Here is a 15,974-nt window from a genome sequence, read left to right as displayed (position 1 = left end):
GAGAAGGTTCCGGAAAGCCATGATCCTAATTGCCCCGGACTGGGCCAGGAGAACGTGGTACCCGGACCTTCTGGACATGTCCATCTGCCCTCCAATTCGTCTTCCACTCAAGGAGAATCTTCTCTCGCAGAAGGGTGGTCAGGTTCTCCATCCAGACATCAGAACCCTCAACCTTCACGCTTGGTATCTGAAAGGTTGAGATACAAGGATTGGGACCTCCCAGATGACGTCATGGAGGTGTTGCTTTCGGCAAGAAGGCCAGCAACAAAGACTTTATACCGCTGCCGTTGGAACAAATTTTGCAGCCGGTGTAGAGAAAAGAATATCGACCCCTTTTCATGTGATACACCAACAGTGTTATCTTTTCTACTCTATTTGGCAAATTCGGGCCTTCAGGTTGGCACTATCAAGGGCTATCTCGCAGAGCTATCGATCTTCAAGCGCACTGCAGAGGAACCATCGTATTTCAAGTTACCCTTAGTAATACAATTTCTGAAGGGATTAACTAATGTCTATCCTCCAAGACCATTCCAAGTTCCCTTATGGGACTTAAATTTAGTCTTAAATTTCCTGATGGATACTCCTTTTGAACCACTCCACTCTTGTTCACTAAGGTTTCTCACCCTTAAAACTGTCTTATTAGTGGCATTGACATCTGCTAGGAGGGTGAGCGAATTACAAGCTCTATCTTGTAAACCCCCTCATACAATTTTTCATAAAGACAAAGTTGTCCTACAAGTGAAGCCTAATTTTCTCCCAAAGGTGGTTTCTGAATTCCACATCACTCAGAAGATTACCTTACCTTCATTTTATCCCCCTCCCCATCCGGGGAAGGAGGAAGAAAGGCTGCATAGGCTGGACCCAAGGCCGGCTTTGAGCTTTTACATCAGCAGACTTTCTAGGATTAGACAAGCAGACCAACTGTAAGTAGGTTACTCAGGGCACAAATTGGGTTTACCGATAACAAAACAGACCATTTCCAGATGGATTATTTTAGCCATTCTGGAATGTTACAAACTGGCAGGAAAAGAGCCTCCTCAAAATCTTAGGGCTCATTCATCCAGGGGTATCGCAGCCTCTTCGGCCCTCCAAAGAGGGGTAACCGATTCGAGACATATGTGCGGCTGCCACATGGTCATCTGCACATACCTTCACAAGATTTTACAACCTGGATTCCTCCTCTAGCCAAGAGACTAGATTTAGCAAAGCTGTGTTGCACTCTGTTCATTCATGAAGGGAAACATGGCAATTTTACTCCCACCTCCAGTTACACACCACTGCTATGGGAGTCTATCAAGATAAGGAATACGTCGGAGGACACAATCCATTCGAAGAAGAAGTTACTTCTTACCTGGTAACGTTCTTTCGATGGGATGTTCCTCCGACGTATTCCTTATCGCCCCTCCCATCCATCCCCTCAGTAAAACTTCCCTTGCGGTTACAGCTTACGCTCCTTCTGGGTCGATAACCAATTCATGTAAAACAACTGTTAACGTCAAAACAGAACTGAGCAACGGACGCTGCACGAGTCTATTTATACGCATGATGACGTCGTCGCCGATACAGAGGCTGTCGAGGGACATCGGCTCGAGGGACATCGACGCGCAGCGCCCTCTACTGAAAAAAAAATTCCGAGGACAGCAAGCTGGAGATGATCTATCAAGATAAGGAATACGTCGGAGGAACATCCCATCGAAAGAACGTTACCAGGTAAGAAGTAACTTGTTCTTCTAGTTTCTCTTCCTGTAACATTTGTGAAGAAACCATGTCTGAACTCACACATATGATGTCATAGGCTATCGCAGAAAGGCACCTGCAGAACACTGATGTAATTCACTGATCTGCTGTATGCATCTGTTCTCGAGACTCCATATGAAATGGTCAAGGACATCTGTGAATAGCCTCTGAACTGTTTGGGAATGCTGCGTTGAGATCGCCCCTACAATAAAGCTTGTGGATCCTCAAATCCAGAATCTATGATGCGCCACAACCCAAGTGCATATCCCCAGCCCTGAACATTCTTGTAAAGGGATTGAAGGGGTCAAGAAACAGGTCCAAGACAGATACTGTAATAAGTACCTCGATGGTCATAGGGCACAGTATCTGACAATTCAATTGCTGACCTCCATACGCTGTAACGTTGTGTTTAATATCGTAACAAAGTACATTTTAGGATACCAAACTGAGTTAAAATACGGTATAGTTTTGTTGTTAAAAACCAAATAGTAATGAAATGGTAATTCCTTTAATTTTGAAAGATTTAGATGAAGCAGCTATTACATACTTCACTAATTCCAACTCTTAGTGAGGTGCATGATGGACCTTGGAGTTGAGGATGAGCCTTAGAGCAGAGTTTGGCCTTGAGGCAAAGATGGGAATCGGAGTGGGAATAAGGCATGGGTTAGTGATGGGCCTTGAGTTTGAGATGGGCCTTGGAACAGAGATGGTTCTTGGAGCTAGGTTGAGCTTTTGGGCAGTGAGGGGCCTTGAATTAAGAATGTTCCTTATGATAGATAGGGGCTTCAAAGTATGGGTCGGACCTGAGGCTAAGGATGGGTGTCGTGCGTGGTGGGATGGACCATGCGGACTGGATGGCCTCGGGGTATGGATAGACCTTCGTATGGGCCTTGGACAAGTAGATGATCCTTGGGTAAGGTTTTACACCAGACCTAAGAAGAATGTGAGGTAACCATGGAGAGCAGTGAAGGAGCGCCTCTCATGTACAATATAATGAGACCACGACTATCCAACTATGTAATGTGGATATAGTTGTAATGTCCCAACTTACTCATTGTAAGATTAGCATGAACTGTAAACTATATGTCTATTATGATGTTGTTGGTGTTATTGAGGAAATATTGCATGCACTTGAGGTACTGTATGAAGCTCAAGTCTAAAGAACTCAATGGATGAAGTATGGAGTATATAGGTGGACTTCAAATGCTAAGGGCTCTGTTGCCTCCTTTTCTTCCCAAGCGGCCCGTAAACATCTACCATGCATTATAACATTGTATTCTCTATTTCATCTACGAAACAGTTCAGGTTTTAGTCAAGACCAAAGTACAATCTTTAGATGGTCATCTGTTTTTATTTGTAGACACAGTAAAACGGTACAATCCATGGACAGGTAATCCATCATAGGGGGGATGTTACAATAGTAAACTTAGAGAAATTAGAGCAAATTCTGTAGGTTATGCTGTAGCTTGAAAGGATTTTTAATCACATCGATGGAGTATATATGATTAGGGATATAGCTTGCAAACATGACCTATCATATGATCGTGAATTGAGCAATGAGAGAAAAACAAATGTCAAGGCGTTTCATAGATATGCCTAAGCCTCCAGTATTGTGTTCACAGGACAACCACCTGGAAAAGTTCTTCACTCTCTGCCACGCTCTGGAAGGCCCAGTTACTTTCCCCATTCGTGTGATGGACCGCAAGATTCCGGAGGGGTCCCTCGAGCATGAGCTGAAACTCAGCAGCGTCGGCCTGAGTTCCTCCCGGCTGGAGCCCCTCGTGCTGTTCCTGCACCTAGTGTTGGACAAACTCTTCCAGCTGACAGTGCAGCCTATGGTCATTGCAGGCCAGACAGGTACCTCGCGCTGTCATGTACCGTGTGTTTTTTGGTGCGGTGGGTGCATGCCTCCATATGGGTCTGAGAAATCTGTCCATACGTGCCATACATCAGTGGTGCACAACATACGGCACACGGCCGGATGCAGCCCTTTAAGACAATATGTATGGCTCTCCAAATCACATGAGCTTTATAATGAAGTCTTGCCTGGCCTAAAATCAATCGATCCTCTTTCTTTCTTTCTTTCTTTCTTTCTTTTTTTCTTTCTTTCTTTCTTTCTTTCTTTCTTTCTTTCTTTCTTTCTTTCTTTCTTTCTTTCTTTCTTTCTTTCTTTCTTTCTTTCTTTCTTTCTTTCTTTCTTTCTTTCTTTCTTTCTCTCTCTCTCATACCAGGTGTCCGAATCCTCTGTGGTCCAGTTTTGTCTATGAATCCTGATACGTGTAGATTTACCACTATATAAAAGCATGGTTTCAGTCCCATAATACAATTAAATCATAGCCGTAAAGCCACACAGGTTACAGCTAAAACACAGAGCAATAAATAAAACGTGCACCTCAAAAGTAATCTTTTATTTTTGGTCCTGAAATTCCTGCACTAGTGTCCCACCACCCGCTCATCCCCATGGATGGCCTGTGCCACGGTATGAGACTTGTGTGACATATGTGGCACTGCAGAGAAGTCACTTGTACGCCCCGGCCCTAATTGGTTGCTCATCGCACCTTTTCAGCAGAATCTTAGTTTGGTTGGCGAGAGTAATGCCAACAAATGGCATAAAAAATGTCAACCGAAGCACTGAATTGTGAACTAAGTGGCACATCGACATTCACCTGTTTGCTTCATTTTATGGCACGTTCGATGATAAATAAGCATTTGTTTCTCGAACTAGCTCTTTCGAAGATGTAACCCATGGCATAGCAGATCTTGTGCCAGCCTGTTGTAACCCAGGGCATAGCAGATCTTGTGCCAGCCTGTTGTAACCCAGGGCATAGCAGATCTTGTGCCAGCCTGTTGTAACCCAGGGCATAGCCGATCTTGTGCCAGCCTGTTGTAACCCAGGGCATAGCAGATCTTGTGCCAGCCTGTTGTAACCCAGGGCATAGCCGATCTTGTGCCAGCCTGTTGTAACCCAGGGCATAGCAGATCTTGTGCCAGCCTGTTGTAACCCGGGGCATAGCAGATCTTGTGCCAGCCTGTTGTAACCCGGGGCATAGCAGATCTTGTGCCAGCCTGTTGTAACCCAGGGCATAGCAGATCTTGTGCCAGCCTGTTGTAACCCAGGGCATAGCAGATCTTGTGCCAGCCTGTTGTAACCCAGGGCATAGCCGATCTTGTGCCAGCCTGTTGTAACCCAGGGCATAGCAGATCTTGTGCCAGCCTGTTGTAACCCAGGGCATAGCCGATCTTGTGCCAGCCTGTTGTAACCCAGGGCATAGCAGATCTTGTGCCAGCCTGTTGTAACCCAGGGCATAGCAGATCTTGTGCCAGCCTGTTGTAACCCAGGGCATAGCAGATCTTGTGCCAGCCTGTTGTAACCCAGGGCATAGCCGATCTCGTGGCAGCCTTATACACCCAAACTATGGGCATGGCAAAGTCCCATGAAGCGCAGTCTTCTTACATTCTCCCAGATGCTCACAACTTTTCTTGGGCGCCAGTGTTGAGCTTCCCCAATAGAGATACAATCTAACAATAGAGGGTCTGTTGTTAGAGAAAGGGAACATGTCCGGCACATTACAGATGTGTGCTATATTCGGCAGAGTGGGCTGTAGGCCGCCCACGACAGACTCCCAGGCATGTTCCTTACACAGAAGGGAGACCCCATTTGGTAAATACTTAGCAACAGAGCTATGGGTTAGGTGCCCTATGAATCTTCATTAGGGAGACACTACGGTTTTAGGAAAACATTAGTGGCTCATCAGAGAGTTTGGTGAACCATCTCTGCCAGGAAGGATAGCTCAGGGGCAACGCTCTGGTCTTGTGAACAAGCCTACACTGAGCAGCACGGGTTTGGTACCCAGTTCTGGTACTGTGCTTAGAAGCTAGAGTCCGGTAGGAAGCGCAATATAAGAAATTGATTTAATTTAATTTGTTTTTATCCCAGCCCATGCATGTAAAGGAATGTATGAGAAAGTGGTTGTTAAATAAGGAAATGTTGTGAGACTCAGGAGGTGAGTGCTTCTCTGACATTGTGTTATGGTCCCAGGAGTTCTGTGCACTATTCCCTAGAACCTCACTCGGTGGGATGCTGGGATATCCCATGGAAAATGCACATTTATGGATGTGTCAAGTTTGGTGTCACCAATGTTATCAATTGCCCCTCTAAGATGAAAGCCGAGGTGGGCTCTTAAGTGTTACTTAAGTGATCCATTTAAATGAAAATGTAGATCTATGGATGCACACATCATTGTATCTGTCATTGCTACTAAAAGCGCCATGGGTTTCTTGGTTGGCCCTCAGTGAAAAAGCCCCCTCAGCAACAAGCATCGAGGTGTGAACCAGCTGCTAATTTATGCATATTGCGGGGAGCGCAGTGTACATTCTAGAGTCCGCTCACGCTAGCACCGATTCTGTCCTTCCAAAGAGCTCAAACTTGGGGGATGTGAACGACATTGCAGACTCCTGCACAGGTATAGTGCCAACCACCTATTCTAGTGACCTATGAAAAGGGTGGAGAAAAGACTGTTGCAGAGAACCTGTATCCTATATATTAATCTTGACTTTGCAAGGATGTATGGGATTTATGAAGCACAAACCCACCTGGAAAGCAGTGGAACGCTGTGCAATGGGGAAGCAGAAAGTGGTTACAAGTCAGGCGTTGGGGTAACAGAGAAGCTGGGATGGTTAATCAGAGCTGGGGGATCAATATTACCCTTCTAGACTTCAGTATTTGCATTTCAGACATACACCTTGATGTTTATTTTGATTCAGCGATCACATGCAAGATACAGGACCAATATCCAACCAATATCCTTGAAGGGCCCGGTATTTCCCCATTCAGGGAACCTGGACCTGGTCCATCCCCATTCCCATTTGAGCCCCCATAGGGTTCAATTAATGACGGGCCCGTTGTTGGCATGCTGGGCCGCTCGCGGGACCCGCTAAGGACTTCTGGTAAAACCAGGCGTCCTGAGCGAGTCCCGCAAGCGGACCTCGTAATGGTGCGGTAAGGGGTTAACGGCTCCGGCACCTTTACCGGCGCCGTTAACCCCTTACCGTCCTCCTCGTAATGAGGCCCAATGTGTTGGTTTGAAAAGAACATAGGAGGTGACATGCGTGATGTGGGTTAAACCAGTGTGTTTGCATAATTACTTTTTTCCTTACGCAATCCACTACTTTTGCAAATTAAGGAATTCATTATGAATTGGGCAGTAATGGCGCTATTTGCCAAATGCCCTTCTTTTACCACCTGCCCAGCTCTGAGTTGTCCAGCAGGGGTGGACGGGGAACTAAAAGAGGCCCTGGAAATAATTACAGGGCACCAAAACCGGCCCTGGAAATAATGTTCAAAGTGGCCCCATATGACACATTTTCAGCAAACCCAATGCTTTTCCTATGAGAAAATTTGGAAAAATAGCACACAAATGAGGCCCAGGGTGCAGAGGCCCACCGGGAAATCTCCAGAGTACCCTATAGGCCAGTCCACCCCTGTTGTCCAGAGAAATATCTCTGGCAGTATTACAAAAGAATACAAGAGCAGTGTTACAAGCTGGACTTCTGAAATGGAAATATGACAATTTTACCTCCACCCAACGGATGCATGGTAACATTTTACATTGGCACCAGAAGTATGTTTAACGTTTTTCACTGTACAGAAAGGAAGCACAGGCATTTCCCTTCACTGCAGTCAAAAGGCTTTTTACGAAGGTTTTGCGAATCTTTGATGCTGCCTCTCACCACTTTGCTCATGTAATACATAAAAGGATCAGAATTGACCCTGTCGTTGTGAGGAATTGCCAGCTGGCAAGGGTGCAAAGCCCTGGCTGTTTTGAGTTATATTAGTTCATAAAATGATGCAGGCGATTCCTTCTCCAAAGGGGTAATCTGCTGCCTAGTTCCCCCTTCGTCACGGTCATGCCAATTACATAGTGTACTTGTGCCCTGCTGCCTCAGTAGCTAGATCCGAAGCACCCGCTCTGCTCATGGCACAGAGCAGGTTCCAAGGACATAAGATGCCCACGCCCACTCAACCGCCACAGCAACAGCAAAGTAACTGCAGCACAGGGGCGACATTTAAGAAATGTCCCCTGTACCCAAACTACGAAGATTTTGAGTGCCCCATGCTGGTGAAAGGGAATTCTCTATGAATAAGCTAAGCCTGAATTGAGGCATAGCGCATGGTAATACTTCTGATCATGGCCGTCACGTCCCAGTTGCTATTGCACATGGCAGGACAGAAACCCAGAGGACCCAGCCTCTCTTTGATTTTCTTTGTGTGGGCTGGTAACCGCCTACCCCAGAGACAGCAACACAGCGGTGCACCTGTCCTGGGCCCAGGTATCAAAGGAGCAAACCCATTCAAGAGGAGTAGCCTCACACCAGGATGCTGCATATCCAAATGTCTTTTTCCCAGCAGGGGGGAAAGGGTCAGAAGTAGGGTAGGCAGGAGTGCTCTGGTCACTGGAAGAAGCCTTCCACCATCTTGTTTCTCACTGTCTCTCTTTCCCTTTCCCGTGCCCTCCACGTCCTCTGGAGCAAAGCACTTAGGGTGCAAGACCAACAGGGCAAAGGCCACTCCGGCCAGGAGCAGGGACTGCTCCCCTAATGCAGGCTAGCTTTAGACCAATCACCTGAGGACTTGTGCTTTTAAACCAAGTAGTCTTGCACCTCTTCAACAGAATTCCCTCAGTTCCGCAAGCTTCCGTTAAGACTGAAGAGACTTTCAGAAGGTTCTCACCTGGACTTCCTTTGGGACAGTTGGACTGCCCCAAAGCCCTCCACAGGAGCTGAAGAAGGAAGGAAGATCTGTCCCCTAACCACTCCCAGGGAACATCCGGAGTAACCAATGCTGCGGACCAGGACCAAACATTGTCACGACCCGTGACCCAGAACCCCACTGGCATGGTCACATGCCATGTAGGGTTAGGACTCAGGGTTCATTTGGGGCCCCAAGGGCCTTACATTATCACCAGGGACTCTCCTGGAGTCAGTCTTGGCGCCTTTGGTGCCAGGCTCATATTTGGAATGGGACTTGAGGGGACTACTTTTTGTGTGGAAGCCTGCAGCCAACATGGAGACACCCACACAGTCTAGTCCCTAAGAACCAGACTGTGCGGTGCAGTGTTTTAGGGTGTGGTAGCCCGTACTACTTTACCTGGACTACTTTACAGGGGTAGGCTATATAAACCACACCCAAGCTAAAGAACGTGCTTTGCGTTATTCTGCAGCCAGCAACATGACGCTCATCGTGTTCAGAGACCAGCACCCGGCGTTCCTGGAATCGCGGACCTGCAGAGGAGACAAAAGAACATCATTAGCAGTCCCAATTTACCTGCAGTTTTCCATCCTTCGATCCCGGCTGCTCGCGGTCTTCCATCCCGTTGGCAGCATCTTCAGGACATCACGCACGCACCGGAACAAAGCACCTGGAGGGGAGAGAGAAAAAGGGACAACGTTAAACAGGTTACTCATGGCAATCACAGCAGTAACCATAACCTCCTCACCTGGCTGGGCAAATCACTGCATGCCCAGAAAGACCATCGCGACCTGAAAAGGAATAAAGAATACAGGTTAGCCCAAAAAGACATTAGCGTGCCGCACTTCGTGCTGAACCTACCTTTCTTCATACGCTCCGTGTCCATAAATCCCGGCAAGAGCCTGACACAAGCAGCACACCCAGCGAACCTCTGCACACCTCAGGGGGAAACAATCAGGGAAAGACATTAATAGCACGAAAGAAAAGCAAAGTCCTTCAGAGACTGCTATAATCAAACTTACCTCCTTAAAGACACTTGAATGGGTTGGCACCAGTGAAGTTAACTCGGTCGCTTCAACCCGCAGAAAACTAAGCGCCCCTGCGCAGAAAGCAGGATGGAGAGCACGCCAGACATCATAACAAGGTGAGGAGGGGGCCATCAGGTCGAGTCCAAGGGGCTGGTGGGAGGAAACGAAATCTGTGCCTAAGTCCAGTCCTCCTGTGTTTTCAGGCCCACCTGCCATAGAAGACATCATCCTGAATTGAGCACATCCGGGGGGAATCCGGTAACCAGGGCATACGGGCGTCCCCGTGGATACCAGGTGAGCGTAACAGAACGCAAAGCCTCATAACAAAATCCACCTGGGCGCCACGGAGACTTCAGAAATCGACCAACTGGCCAAGTTATTAGGACAATTGCGCGCCGAAGTGCATTCGGCTAGGCAAGAGACTAATACCCTGCGAAGGGATCTTGTTGTCACCAAGGATTGCACTGAAGAACTCAGCAGGCAACTACTGCAATCACAGGCCGGGCAAGCTCCATTACCCGGGACAACTTCGCCGGCACAGGCAACCACGTCGTCTACTGTTCCAGTGCAAATCAATTTACCCGGAACAATACCGTTAGCACTGCTAGAAAGGTTTTCAGAAGATCCAAGAAAGTATGCAGCATTCATGAATCAATGTCGCCTTCATTTCCTCTGCAGACCGGCTGCATTCCCTATCGATCAGGCATGAGTAGCATTTATTTTGTCATATCTAAGCGGTAGTGCAGCAGATTGGTCAGTGCCGCTTGTGAGCTATGATGATCCGTTACTACGTGACTTTGGGGGCTTCGAAAGGGAAATGGAAAAGCTCTTTGCCCGACACACCCATGAACAAGCTGAAGACAGCAAACTCTTATCACTCCGGCAGGGGAATCAGGACTTATTAACATACATAGCAACCTTCAATAGGTTAGTGGCCAAAACCAGGTGGCCTGAAGACAAGAGAACCACGTTGTTTCACCGAGGCCTTCGAGGGGAATTAAAGGACGTCTTGGGAGGGCGCTAGAGGGCCATCCAAGATGGCTGCTTAAGTCTCAGCTCCCACGTAGCCCCGCATCAATCCTGTGCAATCCTGCGGTTCCTGGCATTGCTGTGTCCCTGAATCCGTATACCTGAATTGCCGAATTCCCCAGCTATGCCCTCCTGAAATTCTGAGGAAAATCGGTGCTCCCTGCCCGATAATCAATCCGAGTGGCCCGGCGGCCGATCACCACAGGGCCGTCCCACTCGTCTCCTCGCTCCCAGGGCCGGCCACTTTCACGGCTGTTTCCGGTGCGCCCCCTGTGCCAGCACAGAACGGCTACCGGGAGTGTCGGCGAGGATTCAGCTGTGGTGCGGTGAACGCACACCGACCAACGTCGAGCCCGTGGGGGATCCTGCCCCTCCCTCCCCTCGCCTTGGGCCGCCGCCGGAGAGAGGGGGTTACAACCGGGTGACATACAGGCTGGCAGTCACATATTCAGCAGAGACAGCAGCCAGAAGATCGGACGGCTTTGCCCCCCCCCTCCACCCGCGGCCTGCGTCCTTTCTATCTGCTCCGGTATCCGGCTTCCCTGCCGTGGGCTGTGGAGCGTGAGACGCCAGGCGGTATCCGGGCCGCGCTCCCCCTCCCCCGCTTGGAGGCTGCGAGCGTGCCTGAAGGAGCTGCAGCGACGCGAGGGGCGAGCGTGTGGCTCCGCGTCCATCGTCCGCTTCCACTACAATCCCCGAGCCCGCCTGGACGGACGGGGCGCCACTGGAAGAGGCGCAGAAGGGAGCATCCTGCGCGTACCGAGAGCGTTCGAGGGTGGCCCCCCGCCTGGAGGTGGTATTCCGGGGCTACCCGGAGGTAAGGAGGGGTGGGGAGACCACGCTATTCCCCAGGAGGGTCACCCGCAGCCCACGTTAGACACTTCCAAACTCGCAGCCACGATGGGGAAAAACGATAAATCCCAGAGGAAGCTGACTTTCGAAAGGGGCCTGACCCCCAGGGCACCTCCCCACCAAGAAGACCAACCTTCTGCGTCTGTCTGTCCTCATCAGGACCCGATGGTGGATAACCCCTTTGAAATAAAAGAAATCCTTCTTGAACTGAAATCAGGCATTGGCAGTCTGAGTAATAAAATGGACTGTCTTGCGTCCAAGGTCGATCTCCTACAGCATCGTATGGACTCCCACGCCGAACGCATGAACGAAATGGAGCAGAGAGTGTCAGGTCTCGATGACACCTCGACAATCCTATCCACCAGAGTCTCTCAACTAGAGTCGCAGATGAAGCTAACCACTGCCAAGTGTGAAGACCTGGAAGGTCGATCAAGGAGGAACAACCTGCGGATAGTCGGAGTGAGAGAGCAGCAGTCCCAGGAGAAAATGGAAGAATTCGTAGAATCCCTATGCATCAATTTATTTGGCCGCGAGGCCCTGTCCCACCTATTCATAATCGAGAGAGCCCACAGGATTCCCACGATGAGACCAGCACCAGGTGCCCCTCCCAGGCCGATAATAGCGAGACTGTTGAACTACAGAGATCGCGACGCCTTACTCCGCCTCGCAAGGGAAAAAGGCGAGCTAAGACACGACGGGGATAAAATCCACTTCTACCCCGATTTCTCCCCAGCAGTACAGTCACAAAGGAAAACATTTGCTGGCGTCAAACAGATACTATGTAATAGTCAACTGCCGTACTCTATGCTTTATCCAGCGTGCTTAAGAATCCAGCACGAGGGAAAGGTCCAGTTTTTCCAAACCCCAGGTGAAGCAAATCTGTTCCTGGACCATCTGGGTCTCCCTGATCTGAACCAGGCTCACCCAAGACCTCAAAGAGACAGAAACCCTAGGAACCCTCCTTAAAGAGCACATCACAGCTGAGTACAGGACACAGCCCAGCAGCACAAAGTAAGCCAGACCCTTTACAGCAGCACGAGTCGGGGCTGGGTCACTTGGGAGGCCCCAAGTACCCCCGGCACAGCCACAGTTCAGTTACTGTTAGCCTACGTTGAGTCTGTCCAGCGAGGTGTGGACCTAACACCTCGGTATGGTGCCTCCATGGGCCTTCTTGGTTATTTGTTGGGCAATTCAGTACCTCCCGCTGGGCCAGTTAAGGGTTGCCCACCCATGGGAGAGTTACGTCTCGGCCCTGTTGAGGTTAGCCTGTAGTTCGAGTCCTCCGAAGTTATGGAGAAAGTTAAGCGCCAACGGATCCCGACTGTCCAGCCCCTCACCGGCTCTCTACCCGCTACCAATCCCGACATCGCACCGTGGCCTCCACCATGTGAGCAATGACCCCGGCGTGAATTTAAACACAACCAGACCACCGCTACCCGTGCAACAAGGAATGCGGCCCGATATCAAATCTAAATCGCCCCATTCAATATTTTAACGTGGAATATAAGAGGCGGCAGCATCCCGACCAAGTCCAGGAAAATTCTGCATTATCTCAGACGCCACAAAGTGGACGTGGCTCTGATTCAAGAGACTCATTTCACCCCCGGGAAGGACCACCAATGGGCCAAAAGCTGGGGCTGCCACAGATACTTTTCATCCTACTCCACTTACTCGAGAGGGGTTGCTATCCTCATACACAAGCGGCTGAGCTTCTGGCTCCTGCACATGGCAAAAGACGATGAAGGCAGAGCACTATTGGTGAGCGGCATCATCGCAGGTCAGAAAGTGACCTTTATTAATTCATATGCTCCAAATGTAGATGGCCCCGACAACTTTGGCTGGGTGTTGACACAGCTCTCATCGCTCAATCCGGCAACAATTGTTTGGGGCGGTGACATGAACACGGCAATGGATCCTTTGAGAGACAGATCAACGTCCGCCCAATATCCACCTTCCAAGGCTAGTCTCCAGATAAAAGAAATTTGCAATGCGTTTGAATTACAGGACACCTGGAGAGTCTCCAGTGGGGATCGGCGCGATTACACCTTTCATTCTGCAGTCCACAATACAAGCTCCCGGATAGACTACTTTTTCACCTCAATAAAAGGCCCCCTATCTTGTGGCCGGTGCTGTATCCATCCGAGAACACTCTCAGACCACTCACCACTCTTCCTTAAGCTTAAACCAGCCAACCCCACCCCGCCATTACAGCGATGGCGCTTCAAACAGGGATCACTTCGAGGCGAGGTCTTTGCAACCGAATTAAGAGAGGAGATTGAGGTGTTTTTGGAGGCCAACTTGGACTCGGTCCCCTCAGCAGGCACAATTTGTAAATCCTTAAAATGTTTCATCAGAGGAGTCTGCCTCGCCAAGGAAAACGGCATCCTCAAGCTAATTAGAAGCGAACTTACAACCAGCGAAAATAAATTAAAGCAACTCGAGATCCAGAATTCGAACAAGGCCAACCCGGAATCGGCAGCAGCTTTGAAAACGGAATTACAGAAATTCAACGCAGCAGCGGAGCGAGAGGTTACATTTCTTTACCGCGCCAGCCAAATCCGTCAATATGGAGAGGGCCAGAAACCAGGTGCTCTATTGGCTAACCTAATCAAAGCCGATAACAAGCATTCCCAAATCGAAAGGATCAGAACCAGGCAAGGAGAGGAAGTCCACACCGACGAAAAGATAGCAGAGGAATTCCGTCTATTCTACCAAGATCTTTACAGCGCCAAGCTCCCGAAAGACTCGAACCTCCCTCTGGAATACCTAGAAGACACCGAACTATATTGGGTCGAGCATCTGTTGCGTGAACCTCTGAACGAACTGATTTCACAGGAAGAGATTAGAGCTGCTATAAAAACCCTACCATCTTCCAAGGCACCAGGCCCCGACGGCCTCACGAGGGAATTTTACAAAGCCTATGCAGAAACCCTGGCTCCCCTGCTGGCAGCAGTATACGAGGAAGCGCTGGAGCTTGGGTCCCTCCCCCGTTCCTCCCATGAGGCCAATGTCATTCTACTACATAAACCAGGAAAACCACCGGACGAATGCGCCTCGTACCGCCCGATCTCCCTGCTTAACCTGCACAATAAAATCCTGTACACCAATCCACAAGCGAATATTGTAGTGGGCATGGCAAAATCGACTTCAATAAACTTGCAACGTGGCACGAGACAAGGGTGCCCGCTTTCGGCATTGATATTTGCTCTGGTGATGGAGCCACTAGCCTCCAATCTGCGGGAACACCGTCAACAGAGGGGTCTCCTCCTTGGCCCACACAAGCTTATTGTTTCCCTATACGCTGATGACGTAGCCCTATTTATAACCGACCCAGAAGTTAATCTGAACCCGGTCATGAGGGAAGTCATCAAATTCGGGGAGGCCTCCGGATTAAAAATCAATCATTCAAAATCAGTCGTCTTGCCACTGACTCGAGACACAAAACAGTTTGCCGACGACTTCGGTCTCACGTGGAGAACCGCTGGGGTCCGATATCTGGGGATTCAACTGTCACTAGACCAACAAGAGGTGTTCCGAGATAACTACGAGGAGGTGATTAAGTCCCTACAAGACAAGGTTTCTCGCTGGAAGTCGCTCCCACTGACACTTTGGGGCAGAACCTCCCTAGTCAAAATGGTAGGGCTGCCAAAGCTACTATACCTCTTCAATAATATCCCCCTACTGCTACCACAATCCTTCTTGAAAAAGCTGAAAAGCCTGGTTCTTGATTTACTGTGGGCTGGCAGACCACCCAGAGTAGCGCATTCTATACTGGCCCTCCCCGACTTGGAGAAATACTTCTGGGCAGCACAGGCACAGTACCTCAGCCACTGGTACGCAACGCAACTAATTCGTCCTCATGTACAGGTGGAACGGGCCCTGGCAACCCCCAATTTCCTGACGGCAGTGGTCTTCGGCAAGCTCCCCGTCCCCAACCGCACGATGAACGTGATGCTCACGACATACAAGGTCTGGAAGACTCTGGCTAAGAAACTGGGGGTGCAAAGGAGGTACTCGCCCCTCTTGCCAGTCAAATTTATTCCTGGGATCCCCCTAACATCAGAGAAAGTGTTCCACCAGTGGGTCGATAAGCTACATATACAATCCCTAGGGGACCTATTCACAGAAGAAGGCTTCCTGACACCAGACCAAGCCAAACAGAGAGGGGGCAACTCTGCATTAGACGTGTTCCTCTACTTCCGAACTCGCTACACCCTGCAGACCCATCTGCCAGACTTCCCGCGTCAACCCCCGGCTTGGCAATTGCTGCACGATGTCATTCAAGCACAAGGGGAAGGCAGATTGGTGTCACAAATATACAAAGCACTAACCGTTGGAACACCCCCTGTCAACATTGGAGCGAAAGCCAGATGGGAAAGAGCGCTAAATACAAACATAACGGATGCAGACTGGGGTTACATACTGAACCAGACTCAGAAAATCGCACTTAATTCCCGGCTCAAACTGATTCATTTTAATTTCCTTCACCAAACGTATCACACACCTGAAAAAGCTAACAAGCATCACCCCGACATCCTGGCAGAGTGCAAAAGGTGCGGAACCGTATCTGCAAGTTTTGT

The 15,974-nt window shown here is 49.3% G+C and overlaps 1 protein-coding gene across 2 annotated transcripts in view; it reads left to right on the top strand.

The window, feature by feature from the left end:
- DOCK8 (dedicator of cytokinesis 8) overlaps nucleotides 1–15,974 on the top strand; it is a 1,170,453-nt gene that overhangs the window by 763,151 nt on the left and 391,328 nt on the right. For both annotated transcript variants that reach the window (XM_069625758.1, XM_069625759.1), the window contains one exon: nucleotides 3,360–3,594. In XM_069625758.1, the coding sequence (XP_069481859.1) occupies nucleotides 3,360–3,594 (235 nt within the window). The remainder of the gene's footprint in view (nucleotides 1–3,359; nucleotides 3,595–15,974) is intronic.

Source organism: Ambystoma mexicanum, chromosome 6p, assembly GCF_040938575.1.
Source record: "Ambystoma mexicanum isolate Mex_15411 chromosome 6p, UKY_AmexF1_1, whole genome shotgun sequence".
Classification (NCBI taxonomy): domain Eukaryota; kingdom Metazoa; phylum Chordata; class Amphibia; order Caudata; family Ambystomatidae; genus Ambystoma; species Ambystoma mexicanum.
This window is presented reverse-complemented; position numbering and strand designations above follow the sequence as displayed.